The 26,302-nt window shown below is 46.7% G+C and overlaps 1 protein-coding gene across 3 annotated transcripts in view; it reads left to right on the top strand.

Moving 5' to 3' along the window:
• Nucleotides 1-15,469: 15,469 nt before the first annotated feature.
• The window catches only part of ABHD5 (abhydrolase domain containing 5, lysophosphatidic acid acyltransferase), a 37,608-nt gene continuing 26,775 nt past the window's right edge, over nt 15,470-26,302 (top strand). Inside the window, exon 1 of one of the 3 annotated variants that reach the window (XM_068152938.1) lies at nt 15,470-15,620. In XM_068152938.1, the coding sequence (XP_068009039.1) occupies nt 15,496-15,620 (125 nt within the window). In that variant the 5' untranslated portion in view covers nt 15,470-15,495. Of the gene's footprint in view, nt 15,621-16,142; nt 16,175-16,478; nt 16,514-26,302 lie in introns of those variants that run through there. The other 2 variants (XM_068152941.1, XM_068152940.1) reach the window with 2 other exon arrangements.

Genomic DNA, 26,302 nt, shown 5'->3' with positions numbered 1-26,302 from the left:
TGTCCTTCTTAAACTGAGGGGCCCAGAGCTGGACACAGGACTCAAGGTGTGGCCTAACCAAAGCAGAGTACAGGGGCACAATGACCTCCCTGCTCCTGCTGGCCACACTATTCCTAATGCAGGCCAGGATGCTATTGGCCCTCCTGGCCACCTGGGCACACTGCTGGCTCATATTCAGGTGGCTATCGATCAGCACCCCCAGGTCCCTCTCTGTTTGGCAGCTCTCCAGCCACTCCGACCCCAGCTTGTAGCACTGCCTGGGATTGCCGTAGCCAAAGTGCAGCACTTGGCACTTGGACTTGTTGAATGCCATCCCATTGGACTCTGCCCATCTGTCCAGTCGGTCGAGGTCCCTCTGCAGAGCCTTTCCACCCTCTAACTGACTAACATCTGCCCCTAACTTGGTGTCATCTACAAACTTGCTGATGACTGACTCGACCCCTTCATCCAGATCATCAACGAATATGTTGAAGAGGACAGGGCCCAGCACTGATCCCTGGGGGACACCACTGGTGACTGGCCTCCAGCTGGATGTGGCACCGTTCACGACCACTCTCTGGGCCCGGCCCTCCAGCCAGTTCCTAACCCAGCACAGAGTGTAATGGTCCAATCCAGGGGCTGACAGCTTAGCCAGCAGTGTGCTGTGGGGGACGGTGTCAAAATTTCCATGACTTCTGCAGTGATTGCCTTTTACTCAGCATAAGGGTGCCTTTTTTTGTAACTGATTGTAAAGAAAAGCAAGAATGGCAAGGTATTCAGTGTCACACTGTATATGCTGTACACAAACCCACGTATCTGCAAAGACAAAAATCCTGCTGAAAGTAAGGTGTCAAACAAACCAAGTACATTTGAAAACCTTATATATATATACATATATATATATATACACACACACACACACTCAATAACCATTTATATTGCTTAAAGCACAGGAAAAAAGATGAAACTCATTGCCTCAGAAAAGTGTTTCCAAGCAACAGCATTAAGACTTAAAAGAAATGGGTCATGTGAAGAGAAGCACTAAATTTAGTAATCAAATGTATATTCAGCAGCAAAGAGGAAGAATGGTTAGTGAAGTAACTTGAGCACCAAGAAAAATGAAAGAAATTAAAAGAGCCCAGATCAGAACATTTTCTGAACCTGGGAGACATTTGAGGCCAAAGCTCTGCACTTGCTTATGACAAGTACAGCTGAAAAGAAATCCCCTGACAAATCATTGAGATAAATCTGTATTAATAACTCACAGCAGAGTTTGGTCCAGTGTTTTATTTTTGATGAGCTTTATCCCAGAAGCTTGGTAAGAGTGCTAGTTGATACACTCTCTGGGCACATGCTCATGGAAGTCACAATAAGAAATGCATACAAAAGGACAATGGCAAAACTTTCACTCCCATCATGGGGTATCATCATGGGGATGGTAGTGAATGGTGCCACATCCAGCTGGCGGCCAGTCACCAGTGGTGTCCCCCAGGGATCAGTGCTGGGCCCTGTCCTCTTCAACATCTTCATTGATGATCTGGATGAGGGGGTCGAGTCAGTCATCAGCAAATTTGCAGATGACACCAAGTTAGGGGCAGATGTTAGTCAGTTAGAGGGTGGAAAGGCTCTGCAGAGGGACCTCGACCGACTGGACAGATGGGCAGAGTCCAACGGGATGGCATTCAACAAGTCCAAGTGCCGAGTGCTGCACTTTGGCTACGGCAATCCCATGCAGAGCTACAGGCTGGGGTCGGAGTGGCTGGAGAGCTCCCAAACAGAGAGGGACCTGGGTGTGCTGATCGACAGCCACCTGAATATGAGCCAACAGTGTGCCCAGGTGGCCAGGAGGGCCAATGGCATCCTGGCCTGCATTAGGAATAGTGTGGCCAGCAGGAGCAGGGAGGTCATAGTGCCCCTGTACTCTGCTTTGGTTAGGCCACACCTTGAGTCCTGTGTCCAGTTCTGGGCCCCTCAGTTTAAGAAGGACATTGAAACACTTGAACCTGTCCAGAGAAGGGCAACAAGGCTGGGGAGAGGCCTTGAGCACAGCCCTGTGAGGAGAGGCTGAGGGAGCTGGGATTGTTTAGCCTGGAGAAGAGGAGGCTCAGGGGTGACCTCATTGCTCTCTACAACTACCTGAAAGGTGGTTGTGGCCAGGAAGGGGTTGGTCTCTTCTCCCAGGCAACCAGCACCAGAACAAGAGGACACAGTCTCAAGGTGTGCCAGGGGAGGTTTAGACTCGAGGTGAGGAGGAAGTTCTTCACCAAGAGAGTCATTCGGCATTGGAACGAGTTGCCCAGGGAGGTGGTTGAGTCATCGACCCTGGAGGCGTTCAAGGGGAGATTGGACGTGGCACTTGGTGCCATGGTCTAGTCATGGGGTCTGTGTTGATAGGTTGGACTTGATGATCCTCGAGGTCCTTTCCAACCTAAGTGATACTGTGATACTGTGATACTGTGGGGTCTTGCAGGCAGCCATTAGGATTTGGTTTTGATCCTTACTGGGCCAACAACAAAACTCCCCTACATCACAAAGAATCATATGCTTGATTTAATGAAAAGGTATGACCACAGGTGCTGTTGGCATCCCATCTGTCTCTAGTCAGTTCAGCTGAAGAACTTGCTCACCAAGGAGCTTACCCAGAGGTGTGAGTGATAGCTAGCTGTCTTGAGGCACAGATGTAGTTACATTGAAAGAATAACTCTACAATCAGTTGGGAAAAAATAGACTCTATTCCTCAACAAAAGATTTTTACTTAATTTCAGAGACTGTCCTGTTAAATCCTTGAACTTGTATGGATAGCATTTGTTGTGATAGTGGAGTTTCTGCTACTTCAGATGCACCAAGCTTGCCAGTCACAGGAGCAATTTCTTCCATTGCTGAGCTTCAGATTTTCCTGCCTTTGGACAAGCTCTGCACACCATGAACACTCCCTGCCCAACACAGAGGCAGATCCTGCAGCCATGATAGATAGCAGCTGTGGGACAGCTGAACTAGAACCTCAGCTGCAACAAAGAGACTCCCAGCATCCAGGAAAGACAAGGGCTGTCTCCATGAGCAGTAGAGTCACTTGGTATTTCCTCCTGCTTAGCCATTCTGTTGCTGTGGACAGCAGCATTTCAATAGAATCATAGAATCAATGAGGTTGGAAGAGACCTCAAAGATCATCAAGTCCAACCTGTCACCCAACACCTCATGACTACTAGACCATGGCACCAAATGCCACATCCAGTCCCCTTTTGGACACCTCCAGGGATGGTGATTCCACCACCTCCCTGGGCAGCACATTCCAATGGCGAATGACTCTCTCTGTGAAGAACTTTGTCCTCACCTCCAGCCTAAACTTGCCCTGGCGCAGCTTGAGACTGTGTCCTCTTGTTCTGGTGCTGATTGCCTGGGAGAAGAGATCAACCCCTTCCTGGCTACAACTACCCTTCAGGTAGTTCACAGTATCACAGTATAACCTAGGTTGGAAAGGACCTCGAGGATCACCGAGTCCAACCTATCAACACAGACCCCGTGACTAGACCATGGCACCAAGTGCCCCGGCCAATCTCCTCTTGAACGCCTCCAGGGACTATTGTAGACAGCAATAAGGTCTCCCCTGAGCCTCCTCTTCTCCAGGCTAAACAACCCCAGCTCCCTCAGCCTCTCCTCATAGGGCTTGTGCTCGAGGCCTCTCCCCAGCCTCGTGGCCCTTCTCTGGACACATTCAAGAGTCTCAATGTCCTTCTTAAATTGAGGAGCCCAGAACAGGACACAGTACTCAAGGTGTGACCTAACCAGTGCTGAGTCCTGTGGGAAATACCAGTGAGAGAAAAAGCCCTTTTCTGTCAGAAATGATGGTATCTTTTCATCCAGAAGAAAATACAAGAGATAAAACTGCAGCATACATGCTGCCGTATCTCGCAGCACTGTGAAATCATCACATAAAGACATATTTAACTTGTAATACAAATTCATTCTGTAGAGTTGCTGTCACTAGGAGCAGCCACTGACTTTGCTCTGTGGTCACTGCTGAAAATAGCAGGCAGAACAGAATTATACAATCATGATAAAATTGCACAGTAAAAAATACTGTCTGAAATCCAGACAAGCATGGTAAGGCTGGGGTAGGAAGGAAGATATGTGGAATAAAGGGTAGCATTGTGGTTTGAATGCAAATGCAAAGGTTAAGTGTAATTGGGAAGGACAGTTTGTAGCTCTGTGTCACCAGCACCCAGCAAATGAACAGAAAAACTAAGCCACAGAGAGCAAGAGAAGCAACAGTGGTATGTGGCCAAGAGAAAATCAAAAGAACTGTTAAGCAGACAATCTGCCTTGTGTTGTTTGATCCTCCCTCTTTTGAGGGAAACAGGGCTTTGGGTACATTTCATGTAAATGGCCTGCATTAGGAATAGTGTGGCCAGCAGGAGCAGGGAAGTCATTGTGCCCCTCCTGTACTCTGCTTTGGTTAGGCCACACCTTGAGTACTGTGTCCAGTTCTGGGCCCCTCAGTTTCAGAAGGACATCGAGACACTTGAACGTGTCCAGAGAAGGGCAACAAGGCTGGGGAGAGGCCTTGAGCACAGCCCTGTGAGGAGAGGCTGAGGGAGCTGGGATTGTTTAGCCTGGAGAAGAGGAGGCTCAGGGGTGACCTTATTGCTGTCTACAACTACCTGAGGGGTGGTTGTGGCCGGGAAGGGGTTGGTCTCTTCTCCCAGGCAACCAGCACCAGAACAAGAGGACACAGTCTCAAGCTGTGCCAGGGGAGGTTTAGACTCGAGGTGAGGAGGAAGTTCTTCACCGAGGGAGTCATTTGTCACTGGAACGGGTTGCCCAGGGAGGTGGTGGAGTCCCCATCCCTGGAGGCGTTCAAGAGGAGGTTGGACGTGGCACTTGGTGCCATGGTCTAGGCATGGGGTCTGTGTTGATAGGTTGGACTCGATGACCCTCGAGGTCCTTTCCAACCTAAGTTATACTGGGATACTGTGAAATACAAAGCAGCACACCACAGACATAACTGCATTCTCTGTCACTGCATTCACTAATTTATTATAGTTTCATAGTTTCATAGTTTCATTCAGGGCTGGAAGGGACCACAAGGATCATCTAGTTCCAACCCCCCTGCCATGGGCAGGGACACCCTACACTAGATCAGGCTGGACAGAGCCTCGTCCAGCCTGGTCTTAAACACCCCCAGGGACAGGGCCTCGACCACCTCCCTGGACAACCCATTCCAGGGTCTCACCACTCTCATGGTGAAGAACCTCCTCCTCACATCTAGCCTGAATCTCCCCACCTCCAGCTTCATTCCATTCCCCCTAGTCCTATCACTCCCTGAGATCCTGAGAAGTCCTTCCCCAGCCTTCCTGTAGGCCCCCTTCAGATACTGGAAGGCCACAATGAGGTCACCTGGGAGCCTTCTCTTCTGCAGACTGAACAGCCCCAACTCCTTCAGTCTGTCCTCATAGGAGAGGTGCTCCAGCCCTCTGATCATCCTTGTGGCCCTTCTCTGGACACGCTCCAGCACCTCCACATCCCTCTTGTAATAGGGGCTCCAGAACTGGACACAGTACTCCAGGTGGGGTCTCACCAGGGCTGAGTAGAGGGGGAGGATCACAAGGCTGAATCTGGCCAGTGACAGAGGCTACAAAAGTGGGGGAAAAGAAAAACAAACAACCAAAACACAAACAAACAAGCCCCCCCCTAAAAAGTATCTTTAAACTGAGTTTAATGAACTGTTCATCTTAACATTGCCTTACAAAGGTGATCCTTGTGCTAAAAAGGTCAGACTCTAAGAAGTATCTTTCCACTCTAATCTTTACTACTACTATTTTCTACCAGCTAGAATCAGCACAAACCCCAAATATTTCCTTTTTTTTCTCCAATTGAGCCCTAATGATTTATTATTAAAAGAGGACAAAACAGCAACTTCTCTCAAAAGGGGAAACAACAGCTAAAACAACCAATGTTTGCTGACTTGAAATATTGCTTTCACTGTTTTCTTCACACACACAAAGCAAAAGATTTTACTAGTAAAAGAAACCCTTCTTTATTGATGTTGATACATAAATAACTGGGACTCAACATGGCTGGAAAATGATCAGGTATTTTTGTTAATATGGTTGAAAACATCAAGGTTTTATGATTTCAAGGATTAAAAAAGCATTAAAAAGCTTGGGTTTTTTAAAAACAAGCAAACAAAAACCCACACACACACAAAAAAAAGCCTTTCTCAAGAGTAATGACTGGAAATGTTTAGGTTTGGAGCTTACTAGATACCAAGTACAACACCCACAAGACACTGTATTTCCCCATGGCAGATGTTTGTTGACCAGCAGTGCGTTACGACATAAATTGTATAGTTACAAAAAAAAAAAGAGATGTAGTTTTGTGTAAAAAGAAAACTCCAAAACATTGCACAAGCTTTTACTTACCACTAACAGGATTAGGATGAGATCAGGATTATAGCAGAGAAGTTGCACTGTGTTTCACAGGTAAACGAATGTAACTAGGAGAAGGATTATGAGAAGGATTTGGGGGGGTTGAAACCTTCAACTCCTATCAGGTAGAGTGGCATGAGCTTCAGGACATGAGATGGGACAATGAGTGTGCTGGTGGGTAGGATCCACTTTTTCACTGAGGGATAGGACAAGAGGCAACCACTGAAAAGGGGTAGATTTGACTTGCTGGAGCGTGTCCAGAGAAGGGCAACAAAGTTGGTGAGGGGCTTGGAACACAGCCCTGTGAGGAGAGGCTGAGGGAGCTGGGGTTGCTTAGCCTGGAGAAGAGGAGACTCAGGGGTGACCTTCTTGCTCTCTACAACTACCTGAAGGGAGGTTGTAGACAGGCAGAGGTTGGTCTCTTCTCCCAGGCAGCCAGCACCAGAACAAGAGGACACAGTCTCAGGCTGTGCCAGGGGATGTTTGGGCTGGAGGTTAGGAGAAAGTTTTACACAGAGAGAGTGATTGCCCATTGGAATGGGCTGCCCCAGGAGGTGGTGGAGTCACCATCACTGGAGGTGTTCAGGAGGAGACGTGATAGGGTGCTTGGTTGCATGGTTTAGTTGATTAGGTGGTGTTGGATGATAGGTTGGACATGATCATCTTGAAGGCCTCTTCCAACCTGGTCTGGTCTATTCTATTCTATTCTATTCTATTCTATTCTATTCTATTCTATTCTATTCTATTCTATTCTGATTTAACATAAGGAAGAATATTTTTATGATGAGGGTGGTGAAACACTGAAACAGGTCGCCCAGAGGAGGTTGGAAGGGGCCTTGAGCTGCCTGATCTAGTGAAAGAGGTATCTGCTAATTGCAGGGACTTTGGACTAGATGACCTTTAAAGGTCCCTTCCAACCCAAACCACTCTATGATTCTCTGACATTAGCCACAATAGAAACATATGGCTGGAGTCCACAGAAAATCACATTGACAGTGTCTCTGCCACCAGGCAGCTTTACTACACTTACTAAATTTCTACTTATGAAGGATACATATGTACCCTGTTCTTAAAGACCTTAGTAACAGACTCTGACCATACTGGCAGTCTTCCCCCTCCTCCAAGTACCTCTATCCTTCACAAAAACAATTGTCCTAACATCTACATGTCCTAATATTTACAGGCGGGGACTGGTCTCTTCTCCCAGGCAACCAGCACCAGAACAAGAGGACACAGTCTCAAGCTGCACCATGGGAGGTTTAGACTGGATGTTAGGAAGAAATTCTTCATAGAGAGAGTGATTGCCCGTTGGAATGGGCTGTCTGGGGAGGTGGTGGAGTCACTATCACTGGAGGTGTTTAGGAGGAGACTTGATGGGCTGCTTGGTGCCACGGTTTAGTGGATTAAATGGTGTTGGATGATAGGTTGGACACAATGCTCTTGAAGGTCTCTTTCAACCTAGTTTATTCTATCTAACCTAAAATATCCTGGTTGCAGCTTCTGCCCTGAATGGACACAGGAAATGAGTTATTCCCATCTTGCCAGTAGCTTCTCACATATTTGCAGACTGTTGTCATTCTCCTACTCATCTTATTCTTCCTTAATTAACCAATCTGAAATAACTATTTCCTCTAGGTCCCTTGACATTCTGGTTGCTCTCCAGGTGGTCCACATCCTTACTCACATGCGACATCCAAAACTAGCTTTGCAACTGCTAAGCAAAGCAGAATTCCTTGCCAAGTCTTGCAAACTCTAATCATAATAATCACAGCAGGACGCTTAGCTTTTTCTTTTTTCAGTAACAAGCCATGGCTGAGTCACACCAAACCTGTGACTACCCAAAGCCTGAGTTACTATTGTACAGAGCTCCTGCCTAACAGAGAAGAGATGGCTCAGAGGAGACCTTACTGCTCTCTACAGCTACCTGAAGGCAGGTTGTAGCCAGGTGGAGGTTGGTCTCTTCTTCCAGGCAACCACCAGCAGACCAAGAGGACACAGTCTCAAGCTGCACCAGGGGAGGTTTAGGCTGGATGCTAGACAGACGTTCGTCACAGCAAGAGTGATTGGCCATTGGAATGGGCTGCCCAGGGAGGTGGTGGAGTCACCATCACTGGAGGTGTTTAGGAAGAGACTGGATGGGGCACTTGGTGCCATGGTTTAGTTGATTAGATAGTGTTGGGTGATAGGTTGGACTTGATGATCTCAAAGGTCTTTTCCAATCTGGTTAATTCTATTCCATTCTATTCTAACAAGTTTTCCTTACCAGCTGATTATTGCTGCCTAGGTCTGCAGCTGTTGTGGTTGACTAGGTTCTCATTTTTTTTCACATTTCTAACTGAAGATAATCTTTTATTCTGTTCACATCCTCCAGCATGCTTACTCCTTTCCAGCCTGACACATATGTGAATTCAATAAGCATTTTCTCTTTTACAATCATTCATCCAGGTCACCAGATTCTGGTACAGTCCAATTTGATACACATTTCAGTATTCAGTATTCAGTATCACTAAGGTTGGAAGAGACCTCAAAGATCTTCAAGTCCATTTCCATTTAGTGATCTTTTGTAGTGAAGTCTAGAAGGCACTACCTTCCTGATATAGATTTGTTGTCTTGTTTTGCAGGTAGGGAAGCCTTTCTCCCTCATACAATTAGTGGGCTTCTAGAGTGATGTGGTTTATTTTGTTTGCTAGCTGCATTTCATTTCATGCTTGTGTCTTTCTGATTTTCTTCCTGCCTTCTTCCACTATATTTCTACTCTCAGCCCTAACAGCCTAACCTGTTTTCTCCTTCCCCATAGGTTTGTTTCTTCAGTTTGAGTTCATCTGTTTTCCCAAGTACAGCTGCCAAATTTACTTCACAATGTAAACATGCACTTGTACTCTTAATAATAACAAGAACTCGTGTTAATTCACACTTTTCCATTTACCTGTTGCACAAGCCTCCTCAGGGACCCCTGCCTTCCTCTTCTCCAAGTTAATTGAACACTGCATTCCTGACTTTCATGGGATTCATGTTGATCCTACTCTTCATCCCACTATTCAACAAAGCTGGTGAGAGGTTTGGAGCACAAGCCCTATAAGGAGAGGCTGAGGGAGCTGGGCTTGCTTAGCCTGCAGAAGAGGAGGCTCAGGGGAGACCTTATTGCTCTCTACAACAACCTGAAGGGAGGTTGTAGCCAGGTGGGGGTTGGTGTCTTCTCCCAGGCAACCACCACACAGTCTCAACCTGCACCAGGGGAGGTTTAGGCTGGATGTTAGGAAGAAGTTCTTCACAGAAAGAGTGATTGGCCATTGGAATGTGCTGCCCATGGAGGTGGTGGAGTCCCCATCACTGAAGGTGTTTAAGAAGAGAGTGGATGGGGCACTTGGTGCCATGGTTTAGTTGATTAGATAGTGTTGGGTGATAGGTTGGACTCTACAATCTCAAAGGTCTTTTCCAACCTGGTTAATTCTATTCTATTCTCATCCTGCTCCTGCAGATCACTATCTCACTCTGCTATTTCACGGACAGTCTCATCTAATCAGACTTTTTCAGCTAATTTCTTCTTCTGGGTTGTAACCAAAACTAGAAAAGCCTCATTGTTCTGTGTGGACTTCTCCAGAAAGCCTGGAAGGCTCACCTGTCTCCAGCTTGTGTATTCATGTATGCATATACAGCTGAGGAAAACAGAGGGTTGTGGCACAGGGACACTGCATAGCCAGTACAGCTGAATGTGTTATCAGCATGGATTCTTACAGTTAGCACATATGACCTAGGCAGGCACGGTCACAGCACCCTTGATGGAAGCAACCTCCCACCCACCTGAAAATGAGACCTAGTCTCTCCTCAGCCACTCCTCTATCCAGGAGGGAATTTCAGGTTAATCACATGAGTCATGTACTCTGGGATAGCCAAGTACGACACGATGGAAGATCTGGCTAGCAACACTGCCTGTCACAGCCTCATCTGTTGCAGATACTCATACCTCAATAAAGATGTATCTAGGCAGCCTTCTTTGCAGTTCACTTGCTTCTTAGAGCACTTAAACTTTTCTTGGCCTTGCCATAGCTGACTCTTGCTCTCAGTTACTCAACTTTCTATCGCAACCACAGTGGGTGTGGTTTGAAAATGGTGCTATAGGGGCTCTGAATGCAAACCCACTCTGAGATGTTGTAAACAGCAACTCAGGACTGCTGTTTACTTTGCTTGCATGACCTTGGTGAAGAAACCAGCAAAACTGTTCTTGCAATTCTCCTCCAATGCACCTCTTTTGTTCAAGTGCCAGGCTGTCCCCTCACAGTCATGGCCACAATGTCATAAGTTTCCCAGTCCATACACAGCCTGCTCCCAGAGCAGTATCAGACCTGGCTCATGGAAGGGGTGTGAGAAAGTTTGCCCTCCTGCACAGCAAAGCTATGAAGGGACAAAAAGCTGAGGCAGATTGTTTCTGTATTCAGGGCTGGCCTCAGGTGCAAGGACCATAACAAAACACTAGCCTTGCTTCAAGGAGAGTCTCCCATGCCACCAATATCCCTCACAGATTCAAGGACTTTGGGTATCTGTAGAAACAGCCTCCTTATGCTCATCAGAGGCAGAGACATGTTAGTTGGAAGATGCTGGGAAAATGAATGCGAAGGACCTCCAAGTAGTTGAACACTTCCTGGTCAGCTGACAGAGATTTTGAACTCTTCTCCCACATCCAGATATGCCTAGGAAAAGGTCACACTAGGAACATAACAAGCATGCTACCATTGGTCTCAGACTGCCACTCCAATTTGCAGAGGAGTACTGTGACAGCATCTACAATTAGACATAAGCTGAACAAGCTGTCTGTGGGCTGCAGTGGTCCTGTAGATCACTGCAGTACAAGTGCCCAGTAATCTGTCTCCAGACTCTACCAAAGCCTGACACGGTTATGATTTTTGCTTTCTTTACTGATATTCCTTTCTTCACTGACTTAACCAAGGCTGAAACATCCAGCTGCCAGACAGCCATGATATTGAAGTCTGGAGTCAAGCAGGAGAGGCTCAGATAATGTCAGAATTGCTCCCCCCACCCCAGCAACACCAAGAGCTCTTCTCAGAGAAACACTGAAAACAGAACTCGGGGCAGACAGGAAGTCTTACACATGCTGAGAGCTGTCTAAATCTTCTGACCTCCAACTGTATTTAGGTTTCTGCTCAGACTTAGCCATAGCTTGCTCCAATACCTGCAGCTCCAGTCCCCGAGACAGCTGACAAATATTAGGCTTCTCCCCTAAAGAAGCATGGCAGATAAACTAAGTCCTCCAGTGACAGCATGGCATAGACAGAAGCTGCCCAGGGGCATCCTATGGCAGCCTCAAAGTTCTCTTGCCATCATGAACACATTCATTTGCAGAAACTAAGTGGCTTTGTTCTGCTTCTTCCTTGTTGTCCTGAGTCTCTGGAAAACACCAAAACAAGGTGGCTCCCCTTTTCAATTCGGGCTACCTGGTATGCAAGGCTCAGATTTTCATCTGGAAGTTATGCCTAAACTAAAAGATGAAGAACACGTGGAGCAGGATGTTCTGCAGGAAGGAGAAACAAAGGGCTTCCAGAGGCTGTTTTATAATCAACTGCATGCTTGCTGAAACACAAGGATGCAACTGGCATGAGCACCTTTGCTCATGAGCTGGTTGTTGCTACCAAATCAAAATAGGCATAGTATATGATGTTACTTTCACCAAGCTGCCATTTTTATCACTTTCACATAAACAACAAGCATAAACAATCTTTTCCCCTCAGACAGTACATACTTGGCCAGGTCCATTTTGGCTATAGGTTTTGTGCAGACTGATTTTACCAAGCTGTTTATGATGCAATTTGGAGAAGCAGCTCATTAAGTGAGTCATTATAAGAAACATGGGTGCTAAACACTATTGCTCTCTTTTTGTGCTTTCTAAAGTCACATGCTGTAGCTGACAAGCAGCTACTTCTGTTTGAAAGTGGGATCACAAGCACAGTACCTCTAATAAAGAAATTCTATCTTTTGGAAGAATATTGTTATAGACAACCCCAAATGTTAAACAGTGAAGAACAATGACAGTTACTGTGAACTGGCCTCTAACCTAGATAGTCACAAAGTTATGTGAAATCTAGAGTAAACAAGATAGCTTTGACACTCAAAATTCTGTAACGGCCTCTGGAGTATTTCTCTAGCAAGGAGATTGGATTTCTTTATCACATTCCAGGACAAGGGGAATTTGTGAGATCAGCTGGATTACTTTTCTTCTCCCAGCAAAGGGAGATTGCTTTATTCTTCTGATACTAGCAGGAAAAGATACCTGCCCTGGAAAAAAAAGCATAACAAATGATGCTGTAAGGGTGACAACGAAGCAAACAGACATCTGTTGTGTCTTGCTATTTTTTTACTTGGTCACTGTGAGAGAGGGAAGTCTTGCTATTTTAACCTTATATAGGTTAGACAATGGGATGTGAAAAGAAAATTCTCTTAGAGTAGCAACACTGGGTAACCTACTTCTTATTAAGGAGAATGGCATTACACTAATTCAATAAAGAAGGCCAGATACAAGTCCCACTAAAAAGCAACAGAGAGAACTGAGACATTAAACAGTAGCATGGACCACTCCCTTAGAATCAGAGACATTTTCAGTGCTCAGAAATCCCTCTAAAATAGAAAAAAAAATGGAAACACTACTCTGAAATATTTGCTTCTCATAATGATGGTTGGAGGTGGCTCAGTTGGTAGCACATCAGACCCTTAATGGGAGGGTCATGAATTCGAGCCTGCAGTGGGCAGTAGTGTCCTCCCTACTCTAGTCATGAGGCCTGTGGTGACAGTTGGACTCAATGATCTTTGAGGTCTCTTCCAACCTTAGGAATACTGAATACTGCTGCCCGTTCATTTACACTGCAACATCAGCCAACTGATGCATGACCCTCTTCTGACAATCAGCATCACTGCAGTCATTTCTTCATGCGCAGAAATGCAGCTAGTTTAGCCACATAATCAAATCAGCTCTAAAGAATTTGACTCCTTTCTCTCTCACTAAGGGCTGCTAAGTCAAAGTGGGCTACTTCTACATCTACATTTAAATCACTCAACAAGTGTAACCAAATAGTGCTTGTGTGAGCACCGCTGCATTAAAATCACAGATATAATTGTCTGTGAGCACCTGTATGTTCCATGAGCAGGGTGTAAATCCTGCTTATGAGCTTTTAAACTTAATATTGCATTGAAATCAAGAACAAAGCAAACCAAAAAAACCAGCATCCAGAGCTATTGTTTCATGCTGACTGCAAATCCTAGAGACCATCAAGTGTTTGCCAGTGATCGTACATTTCGGCACTCATCAATATTCTCACCTTCAGTAGATAATTTTCTGAGCAATAAAAGATAAATACACTCTTCAGAGAAAAATATCAGATTGCCAAACCATTGTGACACAGCCAAACAAGTCTTAGCTGCGATTGCGTAATCTCAGCAACCGCCGTTGTTAGAATTGCAGAATGGGTTTACCCAAACAGCTAACCCATGGCACCAAGCACCCCATCAAGTCTCCTCCTGAACACCTCCAGTGATGGTGACTCCACCACCTCCTTGGGCAGCCCATTCCAATGGGCAATCACTCTTTCTGTGTAGAATTTCTTCCTAACATCCAACCTGAACCTCCCCTGGCGCAGCCTGAGACTGTGTCCTCTTGTTCTGGGACTGGCTGCCTGGGAGAAGAGACCAACCTCTGCCTGTCTACAACCTCCCTTCAGGTAGTTGTAGAGAGTGATAAGGTCACCCCTGAGTCTCCTCTTCTCCAGGCTGAGCAACCCCAGCTCCCTCAGTCTCTCCTCACAGGGCTGTGCTCCAAACCCCTCACCAACTTTGTTGCCCCTCTCTGGACACCTTCCAGCAAGTCAACCTCGGACGCGATGATCTTGAAGGTCTCTTCCAACCTGGTCTGGTTTATTCTATTCTAAATAAAGACTGTTTATTCTAAAGAAGAGAACATTGAAAGCTAAGAATAATTTCAGCTATTACCGAATTAACCTTATGATAAATCAAAGGATTTCAGAAACCCAAAGAAACAGTAATCAATCTTCTAATCACTTCTTCAACTCACTGCACCTTTCTGCTTTACTTCAATTATCGTTTGTCGCTTCTTCGATATAAATGTAGCTCTTACGCAGCTGAACAGTAACACAACCTATAGCATGAGTCGAAATGTTGCCTAAAACAAGCACATCCCCTCCCGTAGCGTTCTCCTCCCCAAAGGCGTGGCTGCACTTAAGTCTCTCGAAACACTTGGAAATGGAAATCACAAAAGGTGTTGTCCTCGTAAATCGTCTTAGGGACAAATAATTTGTAAGTTACATCCAAAGTTCCCTATTTTTCTTCCATGTCAAGCGCATACACAAAGCACGAACCTGAAAACCTAGGGCTACCACTGCTGCCGTCTCTGCTGACCCTGCTCAGCAAGCTGGCCAGTGATCTGCTTGTGGAGCCGCCGAGCCTTGTGTTGGGGTTCTGCTCCCGCTTCTGCTGTACTTGTCAGCTGTGTGCTGGCACGCAGGCTCTGCTACCCCTGCGGTGTAAGGGCCCAGCGATCAGCCTCGCGGCTGTGAAGCCGCGCTGCGGAGCGGGAGGCTGAGGAATGTCCTCGCTCAGGAGCCACGTACATGAACCGTGCTTCAGTGGCACCCATGGCCAGAGCAGTGCACTAACCCCGACAGGGCTTCACCCACGGCCTGGCCCGCAGGTAGCGGCCCTTCTGCACAGGTGAGGGGGGTCGGGGGCCCACAGAGGCGATCCCGGGAGTCTGGCTCCAACGGGGCCAACGGAGGCTGGGAGGCGGCCGGACCCCCAACGCCGCTCAGGAACTCAGATCGGCGCCCACACGCCACCGCGGCACACGCACCCCACCCAGTGCCTGCCCCTTCGGCCGCTTGGGGGCGCATGCACACCCTGCACACCCTGCACACCGCCCCCCTCCCCACCGCAGGCAGAGACGGCATCCAGGCCTTGCCCGGCCGCACGCGGCGGCGCTGTGATCGCTGGTGGCCGCCCTGCTTTATGATGTGGGGATGACGCAAAGGACGGCAGGGCGGGCGAGCAGGCGGGCGGGAGGGAGGAGCCCGTGATGGCTGGTGCCGCTGCCGTCGCACTGTCCCTCACTGCGCTGCCGGCCGCTGCCGCCCCTCCTCCGCTGCCAGCCCCTGGCCGCCGCGTCGCTGTCATGGCCGAGGAGGAGACCTCCAGCGAAGGGTGAGTAGAGCGGACCCGGGCTGACCCTCGTCTTCCCCATAGTTGTCTTCGGGAGAGGGGAGGAAGCCTGCGGGGGCGCCCCGGCCGGCTATATGCCGCCGCTGCAGGCTGTGCTTGCCCGCCTCCTCCTGCCGCTGGCGCGTCTCGCCGCGGCTCGTACCGGCGGCTTTACAGCTGGAAGACGGGCGCTGGCTGGTTCCGTGCCGCCGGGCTACAGATCGGGTTAAGTTCTTTCGTCCCCGAGCGTCCGCCGGCGTCCCCGCCCTGCAGCGCCGCCGGTCCCGGCCGACCCGCCTGCCCCCGAGCGTTCCGGAGTGGCTTCGCCTGTCCTCTCCTTGTACGGACACGCTGGCTGCCATCTTTCCCCGGCGCACGGGCCGCCTTCCCGCTATGGCTTCCCCGTGCGGTTAGAGATGCGTCCTCGCCGGAGCTGGCTCACGGGAGGTTTTGTCACCATCTCCGTGCAAGCTGTGTGCCTCTGCTCTGCTGCTTCACCTTCGGCCTACGAGCTTCGCGGTTCCTGCCCCAGCAGCTGCAATGGCGCACCTGCCTGCGTGCGTACCTACACTTTTTGCTGTCTTCATTATTTGGGCGTAAGTGTGCGCTGAGGCTGTCATCTGCCCGTCCCGTGCAGCCGCACCTGCCTGTACCTACACTTTTTTTTTGCTGTCTTCATTATTTGGGCGTAAGTGTGCGCTGAGGCTGTCATCTGCCCGTCCCCTGCCGCCAGCCTTCACGCATCTGGATGTGCTGCTGCCTCGTGCCTTTGCGACTTCACCTGCGCCTTCAGATAGCTTCTCATTCCATCCATTCCTAGATGTAGAGCAGACAGTAAGGTTTGCCAGCCTCTCTGCCATTCTATCCTTCTGTGTAATGCTCCATACAAGTAGGAGGTGAGAGAAAGTCCTTTAGCTCCTTTGGCATAAATTATCCTGCTTGTGTTCTTAACATACATCCCTAGTACTTGTTTGTAACTTCTTTCTCACACCTCGGTATCTTCATTATAGCTATTAATCACTCTTCTGCCTGACATGACATAGTTCTACACTGCATCTTTTTGTCTGTGTACATTCAAATGGTTCCATAATAACAGAGATTTTAACCAGTGGTCTACTCTTCTTGTATCCATATACTCTTTACTCCTATGTCTTTCAGTGTATGTTTTAGTTCCTGTTTTACACTTAAGCTTGAGGTTCAGACCTGCTCTTATACCCTCTCATTGCTCCCAGATATATTGTCTGTCCTCCTTTATCCCACTACAGAATTATACAGTAATCCTATCTCTGAGTCTGTTCACCAAACATATGTAGTAAGTGTTCTGATTACTTACTTCCCATTTTGTTCCATCATATTTTATGGGTCCAGTCCAAAAAAATATTCTATCAGAATATACCTAGTTGTGTGCTACTCATACATGTGCTTCTTTTCCCCCTCTGTCAGGTGTGTAAGTATACTTTGTGTGCACTGTTTCCATGCATTTTCCCCAGTTCTCCATCTTTTGAATATCAGATGTTGCCTCACATTGCTGATTTGCCCTCTAAAACTAATTTCTTGCCTTTTCTTCTCCACCTCCCTTCTCTCATAATCAAATCTTGTATTATTTTGAGAAATTACTCTTGAAATTCTTTTGTTACTTGCATGAAAATCATGCTGTACATTCATGACTTGGTCTCAATGATGATGCTTTTTGCTTGTTGTTGTGTTGTGTGTCTGTTCTGTTTCAAAACTGCATTCTCAGCCATGTTCTCTTTTTAACCCTTTTTCCAACTTTGTGCTTTGGTATTTTGAGTTATGTAGTTTGCTGCTCTGTCAGCTCAACCTGACCAGAACTGGGCTATTCATCTTTTCCAAATTGCCTGTTAAGCCTGTATCGCTGTATATACAGAGCATTCTCTTTTCAGGTTTAAACTTCTAAGGCTTCCCTTTCAAAGCACTTTGCAGTTTTGTCTGCTCTGTAACTGTGCACTCCTCCTTTCCTCAAGCTTAAAATAGCTTTTCGAAATAACCTCCCCCCATCCCTCTTCTTCAATATTATCCATTTGAAACTAGAGTCTCCTTGGTACTGTGTTCTTTCTGACCCATTCACGAAGTACATGTCATTTGTAAAGCCTCTTGTTGGTGGTTTACGTGTTTTCTAAGTAAGACTCTTAAAATAGCTTTCCCTCAGCATGTTTTGTTTGTATATTCATTTGGCGCATTAGCCTGAACTGTATTAGCTGTCTGGTTTGATCACACAGAGTGCTGAGTGCTGCTGAGATGGTGCCAAGCACTCTCAACTTCAGTTGCCTGTGAGGATTGCAGGATCAGAACACAGGGCTAGGAATCTCTGGCTAAATTTCCAGAAGTATTACATCAAGTTCCTCATCATGGTTTACTCAGCTAGCTAGCTTTAAAAGGGAGTTGGTTTTCAGGATGCTGTCAAGTGTCCACCTTCTGAACAATCAGGCCATTTGATTTGAAATCTTCCAAAGTGATGGTTTTCCTGTCCTTGTATGAGTTTGGGAAGAGGAGGTCTGTGTTCGTCAGGAAAATCTCTCGCCTCCCTCAGACTCACTGGGGAGAATGAAAGATGGCAAAATATAATAGGGAATATCTGCTTATTCCAGTGAAAGAAAAGAAAAAGATGGCCATGGCCCTGTTCCTGTATGAAGGAGAATCTCATCTAAATGCACCTGTGAGAAGCTTGGTTAAACATGATAGGGTCTTGAACAGTCATGTTCAGCTTTTTCTGACTGGCAACCATAGGCAAACATTATGTAAGAAAGGTAAAAGTAATTAATTGCAATGAGTGTATTGAAGCTGATGATCTGTTCAGCTCTTCTTACTCAGTCTGATCTCCTCTTTGAATTCCCTTGTTTATTAGATATTCTTTGACTCATGTTTAGTGCAAAGATTTAGAGAAGAGTTTTCTGTTTTGGTTTGTGTTTGTTTCTTTTTCTTTCTTTTTTTTTCCCCTCCTCAATTTTTTCATTTGCTTTACCCATTTTACATTCTTCTCCGTGTTTATGCCTGACATACTTACTATCATGGAGGGACTTTTAGGTTTCAGTTAGGCCCATTTATACATTTAGTATCACAGTATCATTCAGGGTTGGAAGGGACCACAAGGATCATCTAGTTCCAACCCCCCTGCCATGGGCAGGGACACCCCACACTAGATCAGGCTGGCCAGAGCCTCATCCAGCCTGGGCTTAAACACCTCCAGGGATGGGGCCCCGACCACCTCCCTGGACAATCCATTCCAGGGTTTCACCACTCTCATGGTGAAGAACCTCCTCCTCACATCCAGCCTGAATCTCCCCGCCTCCAGCTTCATTCCATTCCCCCTAGTCCTATCACTACCTGAGATCCTGAGAAGTCCTTCCCCAACCTTCCTGTAGGCCCCCTTCAGATACTGGAAGGCCACAATTAGGTCACCTGGGAGCCTTCTCTTCTGCAGACTGAACAACCCCAACTCCTTCAGTCTGTCCTCATAGGAGAGGTGCTCCAGCCCTCTGATCATCCTTGTGGCCCTTCTCTGGACACATTCCAGCACCTCCAGATCCCTTTTGTAATAGGGGCTCCAGAACTGGACACAGTACTCCAGGTGGGGTCTCACCAGGGCTGAGTAGAGGGGGAGGATCACCTCCCTCGACCTGCTGGCCACACTTCTCCTGATGCAGCCCAGGATCTGATGGGCTTTGCGAGCTGCAAGTGCACATTGAGAGCTCCTGTTGAGCTTTTTGTCCACCAGCACCCCCAAGTCCCTCTCCTCAGGGCTACTTTCCAGCCAGTCACTGCCCAGCCTGTATTTGTGCCTGGGATTGCCTCGACCCAGATGCAGGACCCTGCACTTGCTCTTATTGAACATCATGAGGTTGGCTTGTGCCCACCTCTCCAGCCTGTCCAGGTCCCTCTGGATGGCCTCCCTTCCCTCCAGCGTGTCTGCTGCACCACACAGCTTGGTATCATCAGCAAACTTGCTGAGGGTTTACTTAGCACTTTTTTTCCTCAGCCTAGCAGGAAGTTAGATGATGGGGATGATGGCAGGGAACTGCCAAAGGACAGTCAAGGTTTGTTCATGAGGCAACAGAGAGGCCCCCTGGGCATTGCTTCATGGCTTGAAAACAAAACAAGTAAAATTTGGGCATCCCATACATTTAATTTATAATTCAGTAAATATGTTTGTGATTGGGTTTTTTTTGAGAATTCTTTAGTTCTTCATAGATCTTTATGATTTCTAAGGAAGACTGCCTTAGGAAATATCATCTTGAGGTTTGAATGCCACAGGCTGAACATGTCTAAGCTGAGAAGCTTTTTCCTCCACTCTTTTTGTGGAGGAGGGGCCACACCAAGATGCTCTAATGAGCTGTCAAGATCATAGAATGACAGAAAGCACTGGGTTGGAAGGGACTTCTAGAGGTCGTCAAGTCCAACACCCCCACAGTAAGCAGGGATGTCCCCAGGTAGATGAGGTTGCTCAGAGCCCTACCAAGCCTGACCCTGAATATCTCCAGGGAAGGGGGCTCCACCGCCTCCCTGGGCAACTCATTCCAGTGTTCTGCTACCCTTATAGTAAAGAACTTCTTCCTGTTGTCCAAACTAAATGTAGCCTTTCTCTAGTTTAAAACCATTGCCCCTTGTCCTAGTTCCATGTGCTTTGTAAATAGTCCCTTCCAAGGTTTCTTGTGGACTGCCTTCAGGTACTGGATCTCATTCTCTGAGTGCCAGGACATCCTCCATTGCTCCTTCCCAGTGGCCTGTAGAAACACTGGTTACCACCTTTGGTGAAGCAGCTTCCAAGTGCATGGCTTCCACTGCCACCACTGGGCATGCAGGTGATCCCATGCTGTGTGTGCTTCATGCTTTGTGCAAGCAGTAGCTAAACATAATTTTTTGAAAACAGATAGTTTTAGTGTCTGGCCTGAAGGTTTCTGCTGCCTCCTGTAGGTGTTCCTCCTCAGTAATTACCTGGCCAAGACAACTGTGATGGAAATACCCCATTAAAACAAAAAAGTCTGGTTAGATGAATCAGCCATTTGGCTCAGGTCCTTGAAGAAGAAATAGAAGCAGAGAAAGGAAGAGAGCCATTATGTATTAGTTTTAAGTTTACATTTAGGATGCTACTGGTGCAGTCACAGGTTGAAGAGGCTGTTAATTGTCTGGGTCAAGTGGAAACTTGCCACATACCAAGCAAGGACTTTAGTACAAAAGCTGTCAAAGTAAGGTAAGGGTACCAGTGAGTGAGAGGGGGGTCATAGACCCAGTGGAAATTGAAGTGGAGCCATCAATCACAGGGGCAACTAGTTGTGGGGTTGCCATAGTGTTGGTGACTCTGGCTCATTGGGGAGCAAAAACTTCAGCCAGTGTTGCATGCGTTTGGATATATTCAGAGTTTTTAAAAGACTGCTGGGGGTCTGGTAGGCCCAGCTGGAGACCTATCCCTCCAAAAGGGACAGTGTCTATGCCAAGAGAATCTCTTGACTTTTCTGAACTTCCATGGAAGAATCTGAACAACTTTCCCAACTGATAAATTATGAAAGCATGTTGTTCTTCCTTGCTAATCCATGGGTTGTTAAGATTGCATGTTGAGGGAAGTTTTATTTTCACGTTTCATAACTTTTGAGTATTCACTTGCAACTCTGACATTCTTTCATGATAGGTTTTTTTGTGCATGATTTGTATTGACAGCCAGAGAGAAGAGGGCATGGGAGGAAAGGTGAGTGTCTGCGCTTGCATGGACTCTGACAGATCCATATGAGAAGTTGAATAGGAGAGGGGTCAGTGAAGCTGTGTAAGGGAATGAGGTCAGTCTGGAATAGGGTTAAGAGGGTAAAAGAAGAGGATTTTAAGTGACACCAAGAAAACATGGTAAGGAATGGCAGAAGAGGGAAGATGCTCTGAATGAGTTGTAACAAAAAACTCAGGATTGTAGGAGACAGCAGGAAGGAGGGGAAGACAGAAGTGCGAATCACAGAATCACCAAGGTTGGAAGAGACCTCAAAGATCATCAAGTCCAACCTGTCACCACAGACCTCATGACTAAACCATGGCACCAAGTGCCACATCCAATCCCCTCTTGAACACCTCCAGGGCTGGTGACTCCACCACCTCCTTGGGCAGCCCATTCCAATGGCTAACAACTCTCTCAGTGAAGAACTTTCTCCTCACCTCGAGCCTAAACTTCCCCTGGTGCAGCTTGAGACTGTGTCCTCTTGTTCTGGTGCTGGTTGCCTGGGAGAAGAGACCAACCCTTTCCTGGCTACAACCTCCCTTCAAGTAGTTGTGCATTCTGTGACAATAAAGGCAGGAGTGCTTCTTGCCATTGAGAATGTCCACTGATACTGAAGTGAGAAAGAGTATTGCAAAGAGGGGAAAAAAGAAAATTAGGTAGGTTAGTGCTAACTGTTGTAGACTTTACTTTTCACGATTATGTTTACTGAGTGTCACACTGACACTGAAGGCTTATTATTTGCATTGTACTTTTGCATAAGGTGACAGTTGATGCAATGGCTTTGTAGACCCATTTAACTTCTCACCCATTTTTAAGACTGCTTACACTTCCTTGACATCTAAAGCATTTCTTGTGTAGGCATGTACACACAGCAGTCTGTTATGAAAATGGTTGTGCACTTCCTAAGGTTTTTTTAGAGGTGGAAATGATGCTAGGTAGCCCCAAACATTGAGTACCAGTTCTTGAAGTTTGACGTAGGGAACTCTTAAGTGTTGTTATAGATGGCTGTAATAAAGGGACACAAGGTGGAAGCAGTAAATGATCTGTAGTGAAACAACCTGTTTTCTGTGTATTCACACTGGACTGCAAGTGGGGGTTTGTGTATAGCATGATTTGAGCTAAGGGAAATAATCACAGTATCACAGTATCGCTTAGGTTGGAAAGGACCTCGAGGATCATCGAGTCCAACCTGTCAACACAGACCCCATGCCTAGACCATGGCACCAAGTGCCACGTCCAATCTCCCCTTGAACGCCTCCAGGGTCGATGACTCAACCACCTCCCTGGGCAACCCGTTCCAATGCCGAATGACTCGCTTGGTGAAGAACTTCCTCCTCACCTCGAGTCTAAACCTCCCCTGGCGCAGCTTGAGACTGTGTCCCCTTGTTCTGGTGCTGGTTGCCTGGGAGAAGAGACCAACCCCTTCCTGGCTACAACCACCTTTCAGGTAGTTGTAGAGGGCAATGAGGTCACCCCTGAGCCTCCTCTTCTCCAGGCTAAACAATCCCAGCTCCCTCAGCCTCTCCTCATAGGGCTTGTGTTCAAGGCCTCAATCATGTGCTTTGGATAGGTAGAAGAAAGCTGACAAGGTTTAAGCAAGGCTGAGCTTACGCAGTATCTGAAGGGCAGCAGAAGTACATCAGTAGGTGGGTGAACAAAATGCAAGCAGTAGGAAGTTAACATCAGAAGAGCACCAAGAGGGTGCTTTTAATTTTCTTTAATTATTTATTTTCTTCAGAAATTCTTAGTGCGATGTGCTGTTTGTAAAAACACTTAGCAGCCGTTAGCAATGCCAAGTTCTATCAGACATGAGTTTACTGTGGAGGAGGCAGGGGGATGTAGCTCCTCAGTGGTACCTAACCTGTGTGTTAGACATGATCTCCATCACAGAGTTGAGTCGTTTCAGTAGGACTCTGCAGCTCTCCCATTTCCTCTGCATCTTTCTCTCTTTGCTCTTCCATACCTTATCAATAGGATTTTTTTTTCTGAAGATTGTGTTTGATTTTAGCTTTTAAATCAAAATATAAAATGATGGGTCATAAGAAGAGATGTGAGATGTAAGGAAATAGCAGCTTGCTTAGCTGGTTACTATTAGCACTTTGTGGGCCATGAAGTTTTTGAGGGAAAATGCCTGCATGCTAGATTGTGTTCTGAATTACAGAGGAACAGTTGTCACGGGCTTGGCCAATTGAATCCACTGATGAATATTCATTACTGTGTTCAGGTCATGCCAGCTTTAAAATGAAAGTGCTAGCTGGATCAAAATGTCATGGGGCTTGAAGTTCAGATTGTGAGATGAGAGGTTTCCTCTTGCTGCTTGCTGTTTCTGGTTTTGGGGTGTTGGTCTTTTCCATTAGGCTGGCTGCAGACTTGGGGGTGGTAGGGTCATGCTTTAGCTGGCTTCTGCTTGTGATTTTCTGTGAAACAGCTGTGGTAATTGTACATTGATTTGTTTTCATTAAACTCTACCTCAATCACAGGGCTTTTTGTGTTACTTTCCCTCCTGATCTTCGCGGGGCTGGGGAGGCTTGCTTGTGGGGGTGAGGAATACACATGACTGAGATGAGTTGGGGCTGTTCAGTCTGCAGAAGAGAAGGCTCCCAGGTGACCTCATTGTGGCTTTCCAGGATCTGAAGGGGGCCTACAGGAAGGCTGGGGAAGGACTTCTCAGGATCTCAGGTAGTGATAGGACTAGGGGGAATGGAATGAAGCTGGAGGTGGGGAGATTCAGGCTAGATGTGAGGAGGAGGTTCTTCACCATGAGAGTGGTGAAACCCTGGAATGGGTTGTCCAGGGAGGTGGTCGGGGCCCCATCCCTGGAGGTGTTTAAGCCCAGGCTGGATGAGGCTCTGTCCAGCCTGATCTAGTGTGGGGTGTCCCTGCCCATGGCAGGGGGGTTGGAACTAGATGATCCTTGTGGTCCTTTCCAACCCTGACTGATACTATGATACTATGAATATGAGTTCAAGTTGCTCAGGTGAATTTTAAACTTAAATATCAAGAAGAAACTGGATGAGGCACTTAGGTCTAGTTGGTTAGTTAGGGTTGGGTGATCTGTTGGACTCGATGATCTTGGAGGTCTCTTCCAACCTGGTTGGTTCTGTGATTCTGTAAAGTGGCCAGAAAACTCTCTCTGCTTGTAGATTTGCATTCATTATGTACATTCTCAAGTTAATTTTGATAGTGTTAGTCCTGTGTGGCACTATTTTTGTAGAGGCAGGAATAAAATTTGCTTCTGAAATGTTCCATAAATTCCAGTCTTGAACACTCTGAATACAGAGTTCAAGATGTGCATGAGGAATACGTTGTTTTTACCTCTGACCTAGTGTAGCAGCCTTCTGCAATAACCTGTCACAGGCTTTTTGTTGGGATAGGAATGATGTGCATTACACTTCCTAGAAATATTCTTGAGAGGTTTTCAAAACATTCTGTTTTGATGTTGCTCAAGTATCCAAGAGTTTCACAACATTTAATTGCGTGGAACTTCTTGGCTCCAAGCTCATCTAAACAGAACTTTATAGGCAGAGGTATAATGTTAGCTGGGGGTGAAGAGAATTGGTTTCCTTTTTAACTCATTCACAGCAGTTTCACACTTCTTATTTTTGTTTGGTCACCTCCTGCAAGTGGTAAATGCCTGAGACTTTTGTTAAAGGCTTCAAGTCTACTGTGTCCATACCATATTCCTAATCCTTGCTTCTGAGTCTTGTCTCTTCAGTGTGTTCCTCAAGGTCTTTCCCTGAGGATCACAACATTTTTGGTCTTCTCGTGCAATGATTATGGTGTGGAACATAAAATAGTTTTTGTTCTGAGGTTTGTTTGCAGCTGTCTAATCCAAATTGTTGTGGTGGTTACTACATCTGACTTCTACCAGAAGCTCTGCTTCTGGATCTACAGCTTTTGCAATAGTAGTTTCTCTGCACACAATTTGTGTGCTTGAGTGATTCTGACTGTATTCATTATTCTCAGAAAATTGGAGTGCTAATGAACATGCAGGGCTTTGGGGACGGGAGTGAAGGATTGCAGTTACTCCTAAAATTGGCTGTGCTCTTAAAGTTCTCATGAAACCATATCCTGAGCCTTGTTCCTGAGACATCCTAGCCTAGTTAAATCCAGGCTGACAAAGGTCCTAATTACATGTTGCTCTTTGTCACTGGCAGCTCTGACTTAAAAGCTTGCTGCCCTCTGCTTTGCCTCCGTGGTCTGTTTTTGCAGCTTCTTAGCCCCTAGGTCTGATGGTTAACTGTTTGGCTTCTTTGTAGCTGGGTCTCCATTATTAACTGGTTTTAAACAGGTTTTTTAAGGGCTGAGTCATGTCATAAAGCTGATAGAGAAAGGAGAGAGCAACCTGAAAATTCAGGCTGTGCAACACCCGGGTTACTGCTTACTAAGCCCAACAGAGAAATGAAAACACAGAAATAAAGTGCTTCTCAGGTGGGGACTGAGCCATGGACTTCTCTGGGAGTTTTCTCTGTCTCATTTGAAAAAATTGCCTTTCCTAGACTTAATAAAGACTGGAGTTGAATATTGGAATATTAACTGTGGTCAACTACTTCTGACATAGGTTTAAGTCTAATAGACATTTGTTTGCAGCATCTTGTCAGTTTCATGTGGTGTGTGTTGTTCACAGTATCACTAAGGTTGGAAGAGACCTCAAGGATCATCGAGTCCAACCTGTCACCACAGACCTCATGACTAGACCATGGCACCAAGTGCTACGTCCAATCCCCTCTTGAACACCTCCAGGTATGGGGACTCCACCACCTCCCTGGGCAGCCCATTCCAATGACAAATGACTCTCTTGGTGAAGAACTTTCTCCTCACCTCCAGCCTAAACTTCCCCTGGTGCAGCTTGAGACTGTGTCCTCTTGTTCTGGTGCTGGTTGCCTGGGAGAAGAGACCTCTTGGCTACAACCTCCCTTCAGGTAGTTGTAGACAGCAATGAGGTCACCCCTGAGCCTCCTCTTCTCCA

Source organism: Melanerpes formicivorus, unplaced genomic scaffold (assembly GCF_026170545.1).
Source record: "Melanerpes formicivorus ecotype bairdi unplaced genomic scaffold, bMelFor1.0.p_v2 SCAF_24, whole genome shotgun sequence".
Taxonomy (NCBI): domain Eukaryota; kingdom Metazoa; phylum Chordata; class Aves; order Piciformes; family Picidae; genus Melanerpes; species Melanerpes formicivorus.
The sequence above is the reverse complement of the archived record's forward strand: the minus strand, read 5'-3'. Positions and strand labels throughout refer to the sequence as shown.